General features: G+C 40.4%; 1 protein-coding gene across 1 annotated transcript; it reads right to left on the bottom strand.

Moving 5' to 3' along the window:
- Positions 1–234: 234 nt before the first annotated feature.
- Positions 235–18,933, bottom strand: ppih (peptidylprolyl isomerase H (cyclophilin H)). Its single transcript, XM_030784411.1, has 9 exons — positions 18,810–18,933; positions 6,875–6,939; positions 6,234–6,257; positions 5,783–5,827; positions 3,450–3,492; positions 2,723–2,815; positions 2,200–2,287; positions 2,068–2,108; positions 235–912 (listed from the first exon to the last, which is right to left on the bottom strand). Exons 1-9 carry the CDS (start codon positions 18,873–18,875, stop codon positions 844–846), a joined length of 534 nt encoding a protein of 177 aa, XP_030640271.1. The 5' UTR covers positions 18,876–18,933; the 3' UTR covers positions 235–843.
- Positions 18,934–19,844: the final 911 nt, after the last annotated feature.

The raw sequence follows: 19,844 nt of genomic DNA, 5'->3' as shown, positions 1-19,844 counted from the left end.
CACACAAAGACCGGCTTTAACATTGACCCCAGAAGCCTCCTACTGGGCCCAAAACTCTTCCTGCACTTCATGTGAAAGGGCTTTATTGTGTCAAACGATAGGGTTTAAGCCTGGGGAGGGGAGAGCTTTGGTTGAGTAGTATGTGGACGAGGAATAAATCGCAGAGACAAAGTTAGTTCAACAGTGAAAGATTTTGCACAAAATGATGAGCTTGAAAAGACTGTTTCTTGTTTGTTTGTTTATTTATTTTGAGAGTACACTCCTTGAGAAATGTTTTCTGAGCACATCCACCTCTGGAAGTATCTGCAGTGACCTTTCTGAATAGGCGCTGTAACACTCTGTGGTATCCCAGCCATGTCTCTGATTGACGCCCAGTAAAATGTGAAGGAACAACAAAGTTTCCAGACAAAGGTTGTAAGCAGTGCCAAAATTACCTGCACTTAGTCTGTATGGTAAAGTCACTGCTTACACTACTGCAAATTGTAATTATACAGACAAAACCTTCTATACCTTCTATACTGCAGAATCAAGAATATCAGAGAGGAAGAGGAGGAATCTGAGTACACAGTGTATACAGACTAAACATCTATCATTTTATTCAGAGGCACTGTCTTTAGACATGTTATCTAACAGAAGCTCTGTCAGATGGAAGTTCACTGAACAAAAAACAGCGATGCATATGTGAGTACTGTTAAACACATACCTGCTGTACGAAATACAGAGGAGAACAAAGCCAGAATTAACGGTTAAAAAAGAACAGGAAAGACAACTACAGTTAAAAAGGTATTGTGCTGATCATTTTTAATATAAAAGGGGCAGGCAACATAGATTTGAGTAGTTAAATCACATTTCTCCGCACTGGGCAATGACAATGGGTAGCTTAGGCTTGTTATTGGGTCCAGTCGGCACATTCTGGAAAATAAAAACGACACGAGAGCACCATATTCAGTAGTTATACCCGCCAAAGTATCCACCTGCTTACAAACAAGCAACAGAAAATTCATTACAATTTCCAGTTCAATTCACAATACACGCATCTGTGAACACAATAACAGCATGTCAAAGATTAATTGGATTTTTCAGCTGCTGTTCAATAAAATTACCCTTCTTTGTGGGTAACAACTTCAGAATTCAACAAATTCTATAATGTGTAACAGACACTCATGCCTGCAATACAAACACAAATAAATACACTCCAAAACTAAGCCACAATTCTGCTTCCATGCCAACCAATGGCTGTTCTCCATCAGTGGTGTATGAGATGAACACTTGTGACCAATGTGTGACACTAATATCAGATATATTTTAAGGGGAAAGATTAAATGACACATTATACAAATTCTTAAATACATAAATACCTCAGAATTTGAAAGTCATACCCTATGTGGCACCTAACACAGTTAGTAATGTGTGTGTTTTTTTTGTGTGTGTGTGTGTGTGTGTGTGTAGACCTTTAACCCCACCCCTGCCAAGTTTGGGAGGGCCACCCACTTTGGAATGACCAATTGCCTGTACTATTCTATCCATCTGCTATGGAATGGCTCCTGCTCCAGTGAAGGAGGATATGGAGCACCATTAGTGTTCCAGAATACAAACAACACCAGTCACTGCTTCTTTTCCGCCAACAGTTGACAAGCATCTCCACAGAAATGCAGGTTCACCCGTGACTGGGCAGAAAACGCTGAAGTACACTGACTGGGAGAGTAACCCATCCAGCTGGCTGTCCCAGAACTCTCCCAACTGTGTCTGTTTCTGTGTCTGTGCCTGTGTCTGCTGGTAACGCTGAGATTCACACTCACATCCTCAGCGATGGGCGGAGTGTTAATGACCGTGTTAACCAGTCGATACAGGGCTGATTCAGAAGGTTACTCAGCTCCATGTGTGTTATGAGGAGGACAGTGTCCAAAGAGCCCTGTGTTTCACTGATCTGATGAAGCTTTGATGCCAAATTCAGTTATTCATCAGGTCTGGTCAGTAATACACTGTACTATAACTCTGGAGTTAGTCACAGAGGGATACAATTCAATTTCAGGGACATTCATAAATAAGTTTAACATCAGAACCTACCTCAATTTTCCTCATGACAAGCAAACCATCCACCACTTTCCCTGAAACAATAGTCACATTTAAGCATTTACCACCAGGTGTGAGCATCCATATTCTAACATTTTACACATCAAACACTGCTGGGACACATACCGAAAACAACGTGTTTCCCATCCAACCAGTCACATTTTGTGCATGTGATGAAGAACTGGCATCCGTTTGTCCCTGGGCCACTGTTTGCCTGTGGGCAGAAATCAGAGAGTCAGTCTCTGTTCTTCCGGTAAGTGCTGAATGACTGATAAAGAAAGGCATGGTAATGGATCATTTCTCTGTGCAGATAATATATGTTATAGCTAATAGCAAACACATTCAGCTTTATTAATGATTTCAAAACAGCTCTCTATTAGTCAGTCAGTAATGTTACACAGTCAATCTGAGAGAGTTCTCTAAGTACATTTGACAAAGCTGAAAGAAAGAAAAAAAAATTAAGGCGGCTTGATAGATGAGTGCCAGGAAAGAAAGCATGTTATGTTTATTTCCTCTATATTTATGTGAGGTATGAATAGAGCTCAGAGACACTGTGTTCACCTGAGGAAGTTTCTATGTCAGACTTAGCGTGAGATGTGTGTTGGAGATTTGGCTCGAATGTGCTGACATCGTCTGAGTGTAAGTTTACCATAGACAGAAGACCAGGGGCAGAGTGCTTCAGTTTAAAGTTTTCATCTCCAAATGGACCCCTGTATATACTGCAGACACCTGTGCCGTCCCCCTACAGAAGAACAATGCAGTGAATTCAGAGGGGAACAGTAATAAACATAAATGACACTGCCGTAGACTAAACCAGACATACAGCTGCCACTTAAATGCAGATCATGATGTGACCACTAGAGGTCATTTAAACCAGGAACAAATTGATTGAGGATGTTTAAAGCCAGTGCTTCAAGCACAAATTACTCAATTATTCTCTCATAGGTTTTCTGTCAGTAATTAGTTATTAATAAATCTGGTTAAATGGTTCACCAAACAATGGGGGTGGTTTTAACATGAGTTTTAGACAGATAGTGAGATGTTCATATTACCGGAAGCATTACAGAGACATTGATTTGTTCAGAAATGATTAACTACATTCCCTCAAAAAAAGAAAAACACAGACACCTTCCAAACCACATTATTTGTATTGTGTGACAAATGGTATAATGTGTTAATTCTCTATTGAATTCAAAGCTAGGACTTTGTACCCATTACGCCCAGAAGCCAAACAGTGTTGGTATATATGAAAAGGTAACTGTCAGTGCCAACACTCTGCTCTACAGTGTATTAAACAAACACATGGGAAAGTTATAGCACTCTAAGTGCCAAGTACTCCCTCAAAACAAATGTGAGCCATTTTCAGACTGACTTACGTTAACAAAGTCACCTCCTTGAATCATGAAGTCCTTGATCACTCTGATAGGAATAATAGAAACAATTACAAAAAAGATTTAAATATCTTGTGTTGAATTTGCCTGAGGAATCAAAACATCATGTTTGCAACATTTAGGCATATTCCTACAGGACCTTCTAAAATAGTTCTTGCCCTTGATAAAGACTTTTTCCAAATCCAAATCAAGACTGCAGTACTAAAATGCCCAGTCAGTTCCACTGACCACATTTCCACAGATCATGTTTGTTCCTAGCATCTGAAAGCATGACTGAATTAACCTGTGTCACTGTGCAAGATGCAGTTGCATATCTTATTTATTTATGCACAAACATGCACATGCAGTACTGCTGGGAAATGTTGCTTAAGATGTGACCTACAATATTTTCAGGCATTCTAGTGATAATGACACTAGAATGACAAAATTGAGTATGGAGCAATTTTATTTGTGGCGTGTGGAAGACCAGAGACATAGGCTAAAAGCTTACAGCTACAATTTACAATTTGGCATTTAGCAGACGCTTTTAAACCAGAGCGACGCACAATAAGTGCATCAATCAGGTTTAACTAGCTCATAAGCTAAAGACCGTGGTAATAATGCAAATGAATTACTGTACATTCTGTGACAACAGAACAGAAAAACAATAAACAAGATGTGTGACATAGAGACAAGGTTAGTACATAGGAATTTTTATTTTATATGTATATGTGTGTGTGTGTGTGTGTTTTTTTAAATACCATAACATAGAAAGAGAGGTTATGCATTGGGGGACAGGTGGATTCTGAAAAGGTGGGTTTTCAGTCTCCTGCGGAAGACAGCGAGAGATTCCGCAGTTCTGATTGATTGAGCGAGGTCATTCCACCACCGCGGAACAAGGGCAGAAAAAAAGACGTGGCCGAGACGAACAGCTGCCAGGTTCCCAAAGCGAGGGGACCGCCAGCTGACCAGAGGAGGCTGAGCGGAGAGATCTGGCTGGGGTGTAAGGAGTGATCAGAGACTGAAAGTAGGATGGGGCAGAGCCTCTTGTGGCCTGGTAAGCCAGCACCAGTGTTTTGAACTGGATGCGGGCTGCTACCGGAAGTTCTTGCCATGTGAGTTTTATGAGTTTAATAAGAATTTAGATTGAGAAGAATCTAGAATCTTGAGTTTGTGGTTATGTGACACAAGCAGTTGAACTGATATCAATTAACTGTTCAGAATAAATTATTGACTGGTGTCTTATACACAAACAAATAAATGAATGAACATGAAGGAAAGCACAAAGCACAAATACATGCACCAAAACGTGTCAAACGAGAAACTGGCATTTACTACACGGAAGCCACCCATGACTGAAATCCAAAGACGAAGCGTTTGTTGAAAATATGAATTAATAGTAGAGGATAAACCGATCAAAAAGTAAACAACAAATCTTAACTACCCTCTAAAGCGACTTTAGTCCCAGCAACTTCAGTCCCTAGCAACTTCTGCTGGCGACGTAATTTTAAGGATTATTTATAGCTATGCTACTTAACAATTCATGACATCAAACATTTCCTATTCCTATTGCCTTTTTGAACGACACGTGTCGCTTTATTATTTGCGTTGTTTCTATCAGTGACAGTGCACGTTTGACACATTTGACCCATTTCCAATCAAAGCCACACAGCAATATATCTGATAATTCTGCCGTTTGGGACAAAGAATATTTGATCGCGAACGACAATACACCGCCAGTACTTTTCTACACCGTTTGTAACCGGATACACACAGCTAAAATGTTTTACAACGTATGGTAACAATGTAAAATAAATTTCTCTTTATTTCACATTTTACTTAAAATGCACTAACACAGTCTTCTACCGGGGTTTTCTCAGTTCCTATGTTTTAAACGTTAATTTACTTTATTACTTCTGTGTGTGACTGTGTATTACATTCAGCCGTTTGGCAAATCAAATTAACACCCTGGGAGAGCTCTCGCCTGGATAACAAATTGATTTTAAATGTGGTTTAATTAATTTTATGCCTCGGTACACAAAGATAATACTGCTCTAAGTCTAGATACAAGCTAAACTAATTTATAGTACCGAGACCCGTACTATAAATTACTCCAGTGCCGTCTACTTAATGCTCAATAATTTTTTAATAAAGTCTTTCTGTTTCATGGTGTGATGCTATTTATTTATGATGCATTCATAGTGAAAGACTTTCACACTTAAGTGTGCTAAACAGGTAGATTCAGAGGAGGAAGAGATTCGTTTCTTCTAAAACGAAAACCGGTCTATACCTACGTCACATTAAAACTGTGCTTTCTGTCGTGGTCTTTATCATCTTACCTGTGGAATGTGCAGCCTTTGTATCCGATCGGTACACCGTCCTTCCTGTGCCAAAACGTTTGCATGCAAATGTAAATGGGGAAGAACGCGGTCATTACAAAAAAACGAAATCAAACAGGTTAAACAACTTCTGGTTGTCTCTCAAACTAAACAAAAAAAGACCTACAGGAAATGATGTCGTTGAGTATACTGAAGAATGGCATATATATATATATATATATATATATATATACACACATATATGTGTTTATGTGTACACACACACACACACACATATATATATTTATATCATGCTGAGATGCACAGTCTCATTTCAAAGAATCTGAGGTGACATATTACAACATACAGAATAAAATGTCCTCGTGTTACAATATAAAAGTAAAAAGGTACAGTGAAAATGTAACTCTTTTTGAATTTTTGTTCATTTATGTATAAAAGTGAAATGAGTTACCTGAACTCTCCAGTGCAGAACTGCCTGTGAGGACACAAAGCATGGGCCCAACACAGTTAGTCATAAACACAACTCTCAGATCACAGGCCCAACACAGTTAGTCATAAACACAACTCTCAGATCATAGGCCCAACACAGTTAGTCATAAACACAACTCTCAGATCACAGGCCCAACACAGTTAGTCATAAACACAACTCTCAGATCATAGGCCCAACACAGTTAGTCATGAACACAACTCTCAGATCATAGGCCCAACACAGTTAGTCATGAACACAACTCTCAGATCATAGGCCCAACACAGTTAGTCATAAACACAACTCTCAGATCATAGGCCCAACACAGTTAGTCATGAACACAACTCTCAGATCATAGGCCCAACACAGTTAGTCATGAACACAACTCTCAGATCACAGGCCCAACACAGTTAGTCATGAACACAACTCTCAGATCATAGGCCCAACACAGTTAGTCATAAACACAACTCTCAGATCACAGGCCCAAGACAGTTAGTCATGAACACAAGTCTTTCACAACTTTTGGGGTTTGAGGAAAATAAAAGGAAAAAAGATAAACGAATATCTAGTTGAGCTTAACATAAGCTTAACTATGTTTAAAAGTTGGTAAAATTAGATCATCATACCGAAAGTTCTCAGCAGTCTTCGGAACCACATCAGCAAACAACTCAATTTTCATCCTTCCAACCTCCTAGAAAAAAAACAGACATTTTCAAACTGCGTATATCAAAAGAATGTCATAGTTCCATGGAAACACTCATAAATAAAACAGACATGCTGAGGTTTGCCACACCACCACGGTTCTCTCTCGCTCATTGTGTGCTGTTTGTCATCAATGTTTCTCAACTGATATGAATATGGACCAATGCACTTCATCACTGCCAACAGGTTCATCTGTTAATTCTGGACAGACCACATGGAGACAGAGGGTCCCCCCACACCACGGCACTGAGTGCAGGAGGCAAGAGGAGGGAGGCATGGGCCCTCTGAAAGACTCACTGCATCATTGATCATCCTACGGCAACATGGGAGTTGAAAATGCTCAAGCACATCTTAACACGACTACTGATGAACAACAATTTATTGAACAGCCACCATTCACCTAGGTTTACACACAAAACACACGAATACCTGACACAACCAGTGTCCACAATGACTGTGAGTGCATGCCTAGCTTTGCTTTGACGTCCCTCCACTGAAAACACCTGTATCCCAAAAACACACACAAAGTATTACACCCAAGGGGTTCGGTGTCAGAATCACTAAAAGAGAAAAAGAGAATGATAATGCTGTATTTGGGGGGAAAATTCTGTTATTGGAGTGTGTGAGTGCGTGGGAGAATGTGCTGTGAACAATGCCTTGGCATGAGTCACCTGTGTGATTGTTTTCAGCAGCTTTCACAGTGAAAACTGAGCCCTGTTCTTTCACACTCATCCTTAGGCTTAAGAAGAGCAGCAACAATAAGAGTCAGGTGAAACCAGTCTCACTTCACAGTATCACCAAACCTGTTTGGCCCCACTGTCCCACAGGTTCCTTGAATGATGTGCACTTACAAAGGGATGTGCAGCAGTTAGGTCAATTAGATCATCATAACGAGCCTTGAACGCACAACACAACGTCATCACCTTCATCCCTGTTTCGAAGAAGAAAAAGGGTGAGGTAAATTCTTCTGTCTTAATGAGTGCATGGCTTGTTACTGGACCTGTTACTCTGTGTGTGTGTGTGTGTAGATAGCAGGCAGACCAGAATACACTCTGACTTTTCTCACAAGTCACAAATATGCTTTTTATTTTTTAAAGGCTGTTTTTACCACAACATCATGATGTTTAAAGCCCTAAAAACAAATCTCTCTGGAAACATTCTGCTCATTGCAGTGACAGAAAAATTAAACCAAAAAAAAAAACCTCAAAGACAACCAATACGACATATTGTCCAGCTTCAGTGTGAAGAACCAGAAATGAAAATACACAGACCACAGAGGGCATCATGCACATTAACCACACTATGGTCAGGTCCAAACGATACTAAAATACGTCTCAGTGCAATGTCTCGCCTACACATATACAATCCACCAGTTTCTCCGACAAAAGAAACTTTAATTAATAAAAACTATTTTCTTTGAAACACAGAGAAAAGCGATGGCTTCCCTGTTACACATACGGCTGATGGGAGTGTCCAGGAAGTGAATAAAACAAATCAACCACACCTGCAACAGGAGCCAGCATAAGGACAAAGTTACTGCACTAGTTTCTCTCTGTCTCTCTGTCTCTCTCTCTCTCTCACACACACACACACACACACACACACACACACACACACACACACACACACACACACATACACACACACACAGTCACTCACTCACTCACTCTCTCACTCTGAGACACAACACACAAGCACACATATACACACACCAAACTCACAAACCTGCTGATGGGAGAACTGGATCACTGACGGGAATTCTGCTAAAGGGAAAACCACACACACGGTACAAAATCCTGTCACTTTGATTGTTTTGCAGCTTTGGTTTAATAAATGTTTGTGAGTTAATTCTTCTTGGCTGGGCATTGCTTGAGTTAGGTTTGAATGGGCTCTCACTGTATGTATCTCAGAGTAACAGATATGCACCTGCCTTAATGAAAATCATTATTAATACATAATCATTTGTTCCAACATGCTGGTGAATGATGTTATATACAAAATTACTGTTTGTCATTTTAAAACCGTAAAAACTGAGAGTTGAAGCTTAAGATAGCATAACCCCAGGAAACTGACGCTAAATACCACAGAATAGTTTGTCAAGCATCTTTATTATTACTGTGTCCTGTATTTCTGTGCTCTGCATGTAAGTTACAATGGGCAGTAAATGAGCTTTCCCTTCCTGACCAAGACAGTGTCTCATGTAAATATCAAATGGCAATATACAACAGTCGCTGCCACAAAGCAAAACTTGGTCTTGTTTCTACATCACAGAATGACCGTCTATCAGCACATAAGCCTTGCTAAACTTTCAATAACCGTGACAAGAATATTCCTCTATGTTGCTTCCTCTTCTGGTGAGCAGCTGAAAAAAAGCTATCCTGTTGGCAGGGTTCATGTTGTAAAACTAGTCTAAAACCAGCCTACCAGACTGTCTATTTAGATGGCAACAGACTAAATCAGCTCAATCAACTATGTTTATTTACTTAACTCCTTGATGGACTTGATGGAGTAAATATTAAGACAATTTCAATTCAACTTGTTTTTCAGCCCAACCAGGATATTTCACATATTTGACCACATGCAAATCTCCTGTATCAACATTCTCTTTAAAGGGAATTCAAATTTATTCCCGGCAAAAAAAAAAAAATGGAAACTTATTTGTGAATTTGTCTTAACTGCTGCCAAAGTGCTGTGCTGTTATAACCAACAAAAATTCACAACTGACTAATCTCGTAGGGGGGAGCATCTGTGCTGTGGACAGTGCCATGTACTTGCAGGGTGTGGAAGAGGGCATGCTGGCCATAATGCAAGAGACACAGGAAGATGGAGGCGTTGTGGAGGACAGGACTTTGGATTACTTTTTCCTCCTGCTTATCAAAGTGGCCCTGAACACGCTTGTCCTGTCTTTCTGGCTTCGCAGCATTAAGAAGTCTCTGCTCGGCATCTGTGGCATGTTCATCTGTGTAGTCGACCTGCTGCTGGTCACCGCCGTTGCCTTCCTGTTGTGTTGGCAGAGGGCCAGTCCCTCTGAGTCATTGTGCTATATCTTATCTCACGTCTCCACCATCTACGCTCGTCTTCCCCTGCCTCTGCTGCTGATGGGAGTGCTAGACTGCTCAACCATCCCAAACATGGCCTTCAGCAGCAGGGCTAACGTCAGGCTGGCATGTCAATGTGCTGCGGTAGTGCTCATGTGGGCACTGACCTGTGTCTACTCCTATCACTACACCAACTCAGAGCTGGTGGAGGTGGAGTATAAAGATGGAATAGCACTGGTCTGTCCTGTAGAGGACTCCACAGTTCTTACATATTTCATCACAGTGGTCTTTGTGCTGATCAGCTGTGTCCTGCTGCTCTACCTGCATGAGCTCCCACGCTGGCTCCACCAGGCCCATGCACTCAGTAAACAGAGGCACGTCTGCCCCTCCACACCCAGCAGCGACCTGCCATTCACCTCCTGGGAGGTAAAAAGACAGGTAGAGCAGGAGGCCAGGGCTGAGGGCCCACGGGCCCCTCTTTTCGCCAGTCTTACCCTGTGTTTCACCCTGGCCTGGATGCCCTATCTGCTAATGACCGTCTGCTGTAACCTCCTGGGCTTTGCCGTGCCTGCCTACATCAGCATCAACCTGCTGTGGGTGAAGTGTGCCAACAGCCTGCTGACTGGGGTGGCATACTGGTACAGAAGTGAGCAGCTGGGACCATGCTCTGAACTTGCAGACGATGTTTGTTCATGGACAATATTCTGGCACCTAAGCAAAGGATCAGTGCAATCCATTGAAGGGACACTGTCCCAGAGACCACACTCCTTGTCTGTAAAGGTCAAGCAGGCATTCCCACAGGTGTAGACTTAATGCGGCTGACTGGGAACCAGAATAATGCCACGTTGAAACCTTAAATGGAGCACTGCAGAAAAAAAGAGCGATACATTCTACCCTGAGGCTATTGCAGAAAGAGGAACAGATCTCTATAGTCTGCTTGTTACATCAAGTCTAAAGAAGGACTGGAGGAACTTGCCTCTAAGATAAAAGATGTCCATTAAAAAAGAAGTAACGACAACAACAAAATTCTTTTTTTTTTACACAGAAAATACTAGGTAAATGTCAGCGTGCAGGGAATTCAGCTTTGACTTGAGAGTATCTATGGCTGTGTCCAAAATGGCATACTACATACTACTCATATACTGATCTTGACGTAATAGTAAGTAGCATGCAGTACATGAAAAATAAAAATTTTGCAGTACACGACAGTTATCCGGATGATGTACTACTCTGACGAAAATTTGCAGTATACAACTAGAGCTCACTTCGTCAGGTACTGCATCCCATGATGCAACGCGGTGATTTCCAACTGTCAAAAACCTCAGAAAACAAGGCGGACATCAACAGAGGCGGCTTCAACTTCAACAAAGCCATGAGGATTAAGTCAGGGGGTGCTGTCCTATTTTGATTTTGACTGTTATGGTCTGTAATGCCCTTTGAGACTGTAAACAGGGATACTGGGCTCTAAATAAACTTGAAACTTGAAACTCCAGCTTCAGTTCTGAGTATAAATGTATCAGTGGCATATTTTGGTGTAATAAGTCTTCATACGCTTTCTTATCGGGCAACTTTTGATAGAGATTTGTTGTAGTCGTGTGTTGTTTGTTTTGAACAGAACAAATAGCCCAACCGATAGCAAACGTGTAGTACACTACACCAAAGTTCTTATAATTGCATACCATACTGTATACAAGGGTAGGGAGCAGTGTACAGTACACAGTGTATACTGAGTCAGTATGCAGTGTGCAGTACACTAGCATGCCATTTCGGACACAGCCTATGTCTTTGTATCCATTGTGTTTTACTAACATTGGGCCTCATTCACCAACTGTTCTTAAGAAGAAATTTCTTCTTAAAACCCACTTACATAGTTTTCACAAAGATTCTGACATTCACCAGCGTTTTCTTATTTGTGATTTGTTCTTAGGTAAGAACAGAATCTACACACACTCGAGCACACTTATGCACATTTGAGTGCTGACATGTTTGTGCAAAATAATTGTTTATTGTGTTTTCTTCATTTCTACAGTTGTATAATATTATAGGATTTAAATAATATCAATAATATTTTTTATCATTTATAATTTTTTAAAAATGATTTTCATTATTTTAGAAAGCATTACGGTCTTTTAAAACAAACACTACACTAACACTTCATGTAACAATGCAGTGCATATTCATTCATACTTTTGTACAAATAACAAAAAGAGCGATAGGAGAATATATTAGTTGATGGAGACTGTGATAAGGGAGCAGCAGATTTACATACACTACTTATGGGTTATCCCATCTGAAACCAGACAAATTGTAAAGCAGGTGTGTGAGAATCAGTCATCAGCCATTGTAACCTTCGCTCCTGTCTGCTACTCAGAATTACAAGAAATAAAGTCAGAATTGTGATAAGAAGAAATTCGGAATTGCGAGAAATAAAGTTGGAGTTCCGAGTCGCAATTCAGCAATTTTTTAAAGGTGGCAGAAACGGGCTTCCATAGATTTCTGGGCGAGTACATGGCCCTGCAGTCTCATGCCCCTTTATGGGGATTGGCGGGCGTTTACCTATGCTAATTAAGAACAACTGACACACGCTTTCAATTTACGAGGACAATGGGATTCTTTTTAAGTTTAAGTTTCAGTGATTGCACACACACTGTGAACAGTGAGCAGTGAATCTGTCCTCTGCATTTAACCCAGTAGTGAACACACACCAGACGCAGGAGCAGCCTTCCTTGGCCTGGGGAGCACTGGGGTTAAGTGCCTTAAGTGCCCATGGCACACAGCCATGGATGTTGGGCCTGGGAATCGAACCGGCAACCCTCCAGTCACAAGCCCAGTTCTCTAACCTTTAGACCACGGCTGCATCACGATAAGAACAAAAACACGTCATGAATTCAACGTAGACCAGACATCCCACCTCTCCCAGAAGTTCCAGGAGTTTCCTTCATACTGATAGCAGCTCTGTAAGTACCCCATCTGTACCCGGAAGCACAATCCGGTCTGCACATGCGCATAACTACGTAACCGGAAACACAACTTATTCCTGCCCAATTTGTACCACACGTTTGAACAAAACACTTGACGGCAGACACTGAGTACCGTTCTGCACAGGCGCATAATTGCATAATCAGAAACACAACTTATTGCTGCCCAATTTGCACCATGCATGTGTGAACATTTTGATGGAAACTGAATACTTGACAGACGTCAGCAAGTTTATGTAACCGGAAACAGCTGGCAGTTCACAGCAAAAGTTTGTTTAAAGATATTTAATGCTTGTTGTAGCGCAGATATGGAAATGTTTCTATGTGTTACTGAGTGTGCAAGTGACAATTGTCATTTTGTATGCTGCTGATGATCTTTTTTGCAAGTTCTGGTTTGTTTGATAAATCCCTATGAGTAAGGGTATTTTGGAACATCGACAAAATAACTCCCATGATAGTAAAATAACTCCTTGACTCGCATTCGATTCAGTTCAATAAAATGCATTTGTATGTGGTTTCTGTAAAGATTTTAGACCCATTATATCTCTAAGATATGTCTGTTGCCACCCCTCTGCTAACAGTGAAAAATAACAGGACTACATAGCAAGCCACTTAGCTAATGCATCACCAATTTCTGAAGGTGAACAGAAGCTAACCTTGCTATCTTTAGAAGCTAGCTGTACCGTTCGGGGATCACAAGTGTTGTCACCATTTACGTAAACATCGATGTTAACTTAAGTAAACATCGATTGCCTAAAGATTTTTTTTCTTCATACAATATCAAAGACAAATGTGATCATACACCAACACAGTGCTTAAACGATATACATTTGCTGACACACACACAACAGTTCACCTAATTATACCATATCCCATGATTAAAACGACGTAAAAAATCACACATGTGAACGGATTGGGCAGTGTTGTAAAAGAGATTAAATTCTGCGCATGTGCTGATTTTAGCGCGTGTGCAGACCGGATCGTGCTTCCGGGTACGGATGGGGTACTTACAGGCCCCCTGACACTTGCAAGTTATATACAATATCCCAGTAATTGATTTTTTTGAGAGCACGAGAGAGAGACTGAAAGAGTACGTGACGGGCATAAAGAGAGAGTGACAGAGAGAGCATCCTGATTGGTCTCTCTTTGTGCTAAGTAGACCTATCAGTTTTCTTTACAGCTGTAAAGTCAGCTATACAGTCAACTTCTCTCTTTCATTGTCCATCAGTTCAGTTTAGTGTCCTGTATCGCCATGGCAGAGTGTTCCAAAAAAGGCACTTCACCCCAGAGTATGACAGTGTTGCTCGCTGATGATTGCCACAGTGACTTCTCTATTGCCCATGGTGGGTTCAACTCTTCTCAAACTATGACACACCGGACTGCGACAGAAAACTGCTGGTCCGCAAAACCCCCCTGTTGTGCCAGTCAGATTATGCTCGCCGCTTCCTTCACTCGCCAGGTGAAAATAGTAACATTTTAAGTAAGTTCTCACGGGTGGGAACGCTTAACGTTCTGGAATCTTAAATAAAATGTTACTATTTTCACCTGCCGAGTGACAGAAGCACCGAGCATAATTTGACTGGCGCAGCGGCAGGGCCCTGCGGATCGGCAGTTACTGTTGTTACTATTTTCAAAGCAAGTTCAGTTGAGGGGATGGGGACTTGGAAGTTTCCTTGCCCCACCCTGGTGACAGGCCGCAATCCGGAGTTTGAGAAACAATGGTTTAAATGACTGTAAAAAACATGTTGAGGTGAGCTAACGTTATTTAAACTAGCTGGCTAGCTGCTAAGGAGCTACTCTACTGATGTACTAATGTCCTACTTGATGAGGCCAAACTCCCCGTAGACTTGCTTAAAGTTGTGATAGAATAAAAAAACGACTCCATGAGTTGAATAATATAACATAATATGATATTTTATAATATAATATAAGTACATATCCTAATGTCACATTTTCTGCATATGCCCAACTTGTTTACGGATTAGACAGAATCACTAAACAAAGTACTACATAAGAAAATATAATAATGATACACCTCAAGTGTCCTTGGGATGTCTGCGTAGACTTTTCTTAGGACCTTTCTAAGGAACAGATTTAAGAAAAAACTTTGCAAGATATTGGTAAATGAGGCCCCTGTTTTTTCCATAAACTGTAATGCTGAACCTATCCTACACAATGTCAAAGGAATGTCATTCCACTCAGGACACTTTGTTCCTGAGAGCTGCCATCACTGCTGTAGAACCAGCATCTTTCAACGCCAGTGAGACATCACACCAATATGCAAAGCACAGCCGCAGACAGTCACGCCCACAGTCATTCTGGGAAATGGATTACACCTGAGCTTCTGGAACTGTGTGGGCGGGGCTGCAACAAGGGGTATTTACTGTTCTACCAGTGCAAGAAACTGGGATGGCTGACTGGGATGGTTGACTTCCACATGTGGAACAGCAATAGTGCGTGTTTTATGGTGTAAAGTTAAAGACTGAATTATTGTTTTATAGCAAAAAGGTCAACACCATACAGTGTTTGATTGCACGCTGGCATTTTTATCAGGCAATAACAACCATCTGAAATCCTTGGCAACAAAATCCCATGAAATTCCTGGATGTTATTTGTAAGTTGTATTTTTAAGCACTTAGGTATTATTTGATATTTCTCTGATATCATTAATTTAAATAGTAAAGAAAATAAATTAATGACATCCTAAAATCTACCGCATTAAACAGGACTTCATCATGGTAAAAGGGCTCTACTGTTAATTCTTTTAAAGCAAATTAAATGAAATTACATTTAAGAATTCAAAACAGGTTTTTTCCCCTCTGTTTCAGCAGTGGTTGTCACAGTAACAGAGTCATCTCTGGCTTTGGGCAACTGAACCATCATAGGCTACACAGAACACCTTTACAAGACAAAAAAGATGCAGAAACCTTAGACACTCCTCAGAGTTACAGCTGTGTGTAGCAATGACTGGTACTGGGATAAAAATTCGGCATTTTGAGCTTGTTGGCTCCCAGAAATAATTTCAGAACAAATGTGTGCTGCACCTTCAATAAGTACACCTTAAACTGTCTAGGGCTGCCACTAAAGACTATTTTTCTATTGATTAATCTCTCCACTGTTTTATCGATTAATTGATTAATCTAAACCATTAATTTCCCTCCAAAAAAATCAAATTGACCAATTCATTTAAGTTCATTTTATTTTGACGACAAGAAACTTATGTCATTGTGGTGGTTTTGCCTTTTCTGGAGGTCCATCACCCAGAGTAACGCCTGTGTGTTTTCTCTTCAGTTGCTCATGCATAGTGCTACTGTGGTATGCCATCAAAACAAGGCACAGTGAACAAACCACCTTTTTGTTTTGTGACAATTTGAAGTACTCGGCATACCGGCAGGGCAGGGCTGTCATACTTTCAAAGGCTTGGATCTTTGGAAACTTTTACACTGAACTTTCGCAACCAAGTTGGGCTCTGCTGCAGCCGGCATGATTTTTTAAAACTGTAGCGTTGACTGGAGCCGACCAATGACTAGAGCCAAAAACAACTGATGTCATGCATGGAGCAATTACGTAGTGATATTGAAGAAAAACATTTACTATAATGCATTAAAACGCTTTAGAAATCTAAAAGGTGCGTCGGTTTAAAATATTGATGTCGACGCATTTTCAGTGTCGACATTATCGATTACATCGACAAATCGCGGCAGCCCTAAATCCGTCCTCTAAATTTTACTCCATAATACTGCTTACCGGAGAACTAAGACTCACCAACAATCAGTGAACCAGTTTATTTCCAACTCTGACCTGTCAAAACACTCCTCAGAACATCAACAGTTTATCTACATTAAAACACTTGTACAGAGTGAAGGAGTATGGAAATGTTTAGCTGCGAAAGATAGCTTGTCACTGTAATCAAATTTTATTTCTCTCATGACTCATGTGACATCAGAACTACCATATCACCCTCTGTTATCATAGTCACATAAGACACACTAACCCTCATTGGAACCTGCAAGGGTTTGACTTGAAATTCTTGTTCCACAAGTGAGCTTAAAGGAATTATCATGATAAATACAATGTGAAAACAATGTTATGAGTCATAACAAAAAAACCCATGAGCTCCACTGGTTACAGCTAAATGAAACATCTTCCTTATGGGTTCAATGTCTTTTTCAGGTGTGTCTTAATACCAAGGCAGCGATCCCTTGAGGTCAATGTTTGGAATCTTACCCACACATCTAAATATAAAACTATCGACGAAACAGTCTTTGGCTTTAGCCATTACCTATATGAAATATGTCATTCCAAAAAGCCTCAGCATTGCCATGGCAGTTATATATGACTGATGTGCATGTTTATACTACAGTGTAAACAACACCACCTACTAAGCACACAGAGAGTCTACAGCTCAGCTACGGGTTTCTTTTCCCTTTTTTTTCACCAGAGCAAAAACACAACCAACATAATTGACCCAAAACCCAGGGCCCACAACTGCGGAACAATCAGAGTGAAGAGCAGGTGCAAGCTCACCCCCGGTGCAATGCCACCAACTGGCGATGAAGAGAATTACACTCATAAGGGATTCGTGTATGAAGTGTGGTCATTCTTGTCAGTAATTCTCAAAATTAGCAGAGCGAAGGCTGCGGAGGTTCGAAAGAACACACAGTCTGTTTAATGAAAACCCATTCCAAATGTGACTTAATTTTTCATCAGCATAAATCCAGGGTTTTTTTTTTTTTAATTTATACATTCACACATTTTTTTTCCATTCACATACATATGTGGACTCCCAACCCCTTCAAAACAGACCTTGAGTATTAAGTTCAAAAATGTTTGATCCTGCACAGTGTCTGCTAAAACAACAGATCTGATTTTAACATTTACATTACATTGGAAGACACTTTTATTTAAAGCAACTTCCAAGTGAGGCGAACCACAATCCAAGCATGTAGCCGTTGGTTGTGGTGCAAGAATGTTGCAGGAGGTAAAAGAGTCAACTACAGACAGATGCAGGGAGAGACTGTGCTAATGAACAAGGGATTCAAAGGTGCAAAAGAAAAAGCTATCACCCAAAACATGGGGGACGAGGGAGTTCACAGTTGGGGTGCTTTCAACAATAATCAATAAAACAGCTAATAACAACAAAGCGGATCTATTGCACCACAATCCGAAGCCATAATGTACTACTCACAAGAGAGGAGGCCTATCGCAAAGTGCTGATTCCCACCAGAGTGCGAGAGTGAACAGTAAATGGACACAGGACAGCATAGGCATCAGCAGAGTATTCATAAGGGTGTGTCAAATAGTAGATATCATAGAGAGACGAGTAATACAGTGGAAAATAGGTCGTTTGAAGTATCGGTCAGTACGTAAGGGACGAAGGTGTGGCTTTTTTTTTTTTTATTACCTTGTTCACCTTGATGATGTTTCCCTTTGTGTTCATGCTTTAACGATCACTCTTGAACTAGTAAGTAGCTAACTGCATGTTCAAGACCATAAAGTGACATGGCAACGCGAATGGAGTAATAACTCAGAGAGAGACTCGAGAACAGCGGCAGTTTTCTTCAACTTCAATGCATGTTGACTATCGGACGCACATTAGCCGGCAATGACCAATAAACGCTGACATAAACACGTTGTGTGGTGGGTTCATTCCTTAGTGCTAAATAAACGAATGTTTCATCCAATGCATTCGTTAACAGTTATGTCAGTCAAAATGTAATTTGACTGATAATCAACTACATATGTACAAGTTACTTAGCTGGTTGGCGAAACTCATTGACTACTAGCTAGCTAATCTAGTTCATTATTTTGGCAAAGTTGATCAAATAAAACAAGTGGCTCACCTGGCCCCCAATTGTCACATCAAAAAATACAATTGGGTTATTCGGGTTTGAAGGCTGGACGTTCATTCTGGCAGCAACTAACAAACAACGAAAGATATTTGATTACCACTTTGGAAATATCATGAGCAAACCATGCCAGCGATTCAAAATCGGCAACTACGGCACCCCAGAAAGATCATGACTACGGAAGCCTATGTGTGACATAAACTAGTCGTTTGCTGTCGACTTGACATGGCTGGTTTGATTTTCTGCTCATCGTTGAAGAACTTGCTGAAAAACTCAAGTTCCAGCTCGAAGTTCATCCTTGAAGATTTTCCTCCAGTTTACATAAATGACACTATTGTTAGTCACGATGTCCAGAGGAAAACGTAATTTGCAATGGAGAAATGAGCTATTCAGTAACGGAAGGATAACAACTGGATACTTATCCACTCGCTTAGTGAACCGTAGATTGCTCTTTGGCGGCGGTTACTGTCGGAATTCCTCTACGGAACTCAGTCATTTTAGCTCTGCAATGTATTCGCAGGATGTTGAGGCAGGCGTTAACATTATAAGCTAAAACGATACAGGCTATCTCACACGGTCTCTGATTAGGAAACGGATTTTTTTTTCTTCATTGAAAAAAATGAGCATAGATAGACATTAACACACAGTAAAAACTACAAAAACAGGAGTATTTACCGTAACAAAGAAAATAAAGTACAGGGGTATTACAGAAAGGACAGACCATGTTTGTTGAAGATTTGTATTGTTTTTATAGCCTTTTGATTTTTACACTTTTCAGTTGTACTGAAAAAGTTCTTAAATCAGAACTAAAGAAGTTAAATGAGGTTTTTCTTACGTTATGAATGAAATGTCTTCCCAATAAAATAAAGAGATTAATAATAACTGTCATTGTCATTATAGAGATAGAAAAGAAATGTCCCTTTTTTGAGGTTAACATTCAGGGTTGGCTATGATCATAAAAGATCCTGTAACCTGCTCCAAAAGACATAATGACATTTACAAAATAAATGTTCTATTGTTTCAGGGCAG

The sequence above is a fragment of the Chanos chanos genome, chromosome 9, assembly GCF_902362185.1.
Source record: "Chanos chanos chromosome 9, fChaCha1.1, whole genome shotgun sequence".
Taxonomy (NCBI): domain Eukaryota; kingdom Metazoa; phylum Chordata; class Actinopteri; order Gonorynchiformes; family Chanidae; genus Chanos; species Chanos chanos.
The sequence above is the reverse complement of the archived record's forward strand: the minus strand, read 5'-3'. Positions and strand labels throughout refer to the sequence as shown.

Bases quoted from the DNA above. Each gene is read 5' to 3' on its own strand.
- ppih (XM_030784411.1), bottom strand. From the start codon at position 18,875: ATGAACGTCCAGCCTTCAAACCCGAATAACCCAATTGTATTTTTTGAT. The intron at 3,493-5,782 runs GTAAGATGATAA...TATTCCTATCAG, and splicing joins AAAGGCTGCACATTCCACAG to AGTGATCAAGGACTTCATGA. The intron at 2,816-3,449 runs GTAAGTCAGTCT...GTTCTTCTGTAG, and splicing joins AAGGAGGTGACTTTGTTAAC to GGGGACGGCACAGGTGTCTG.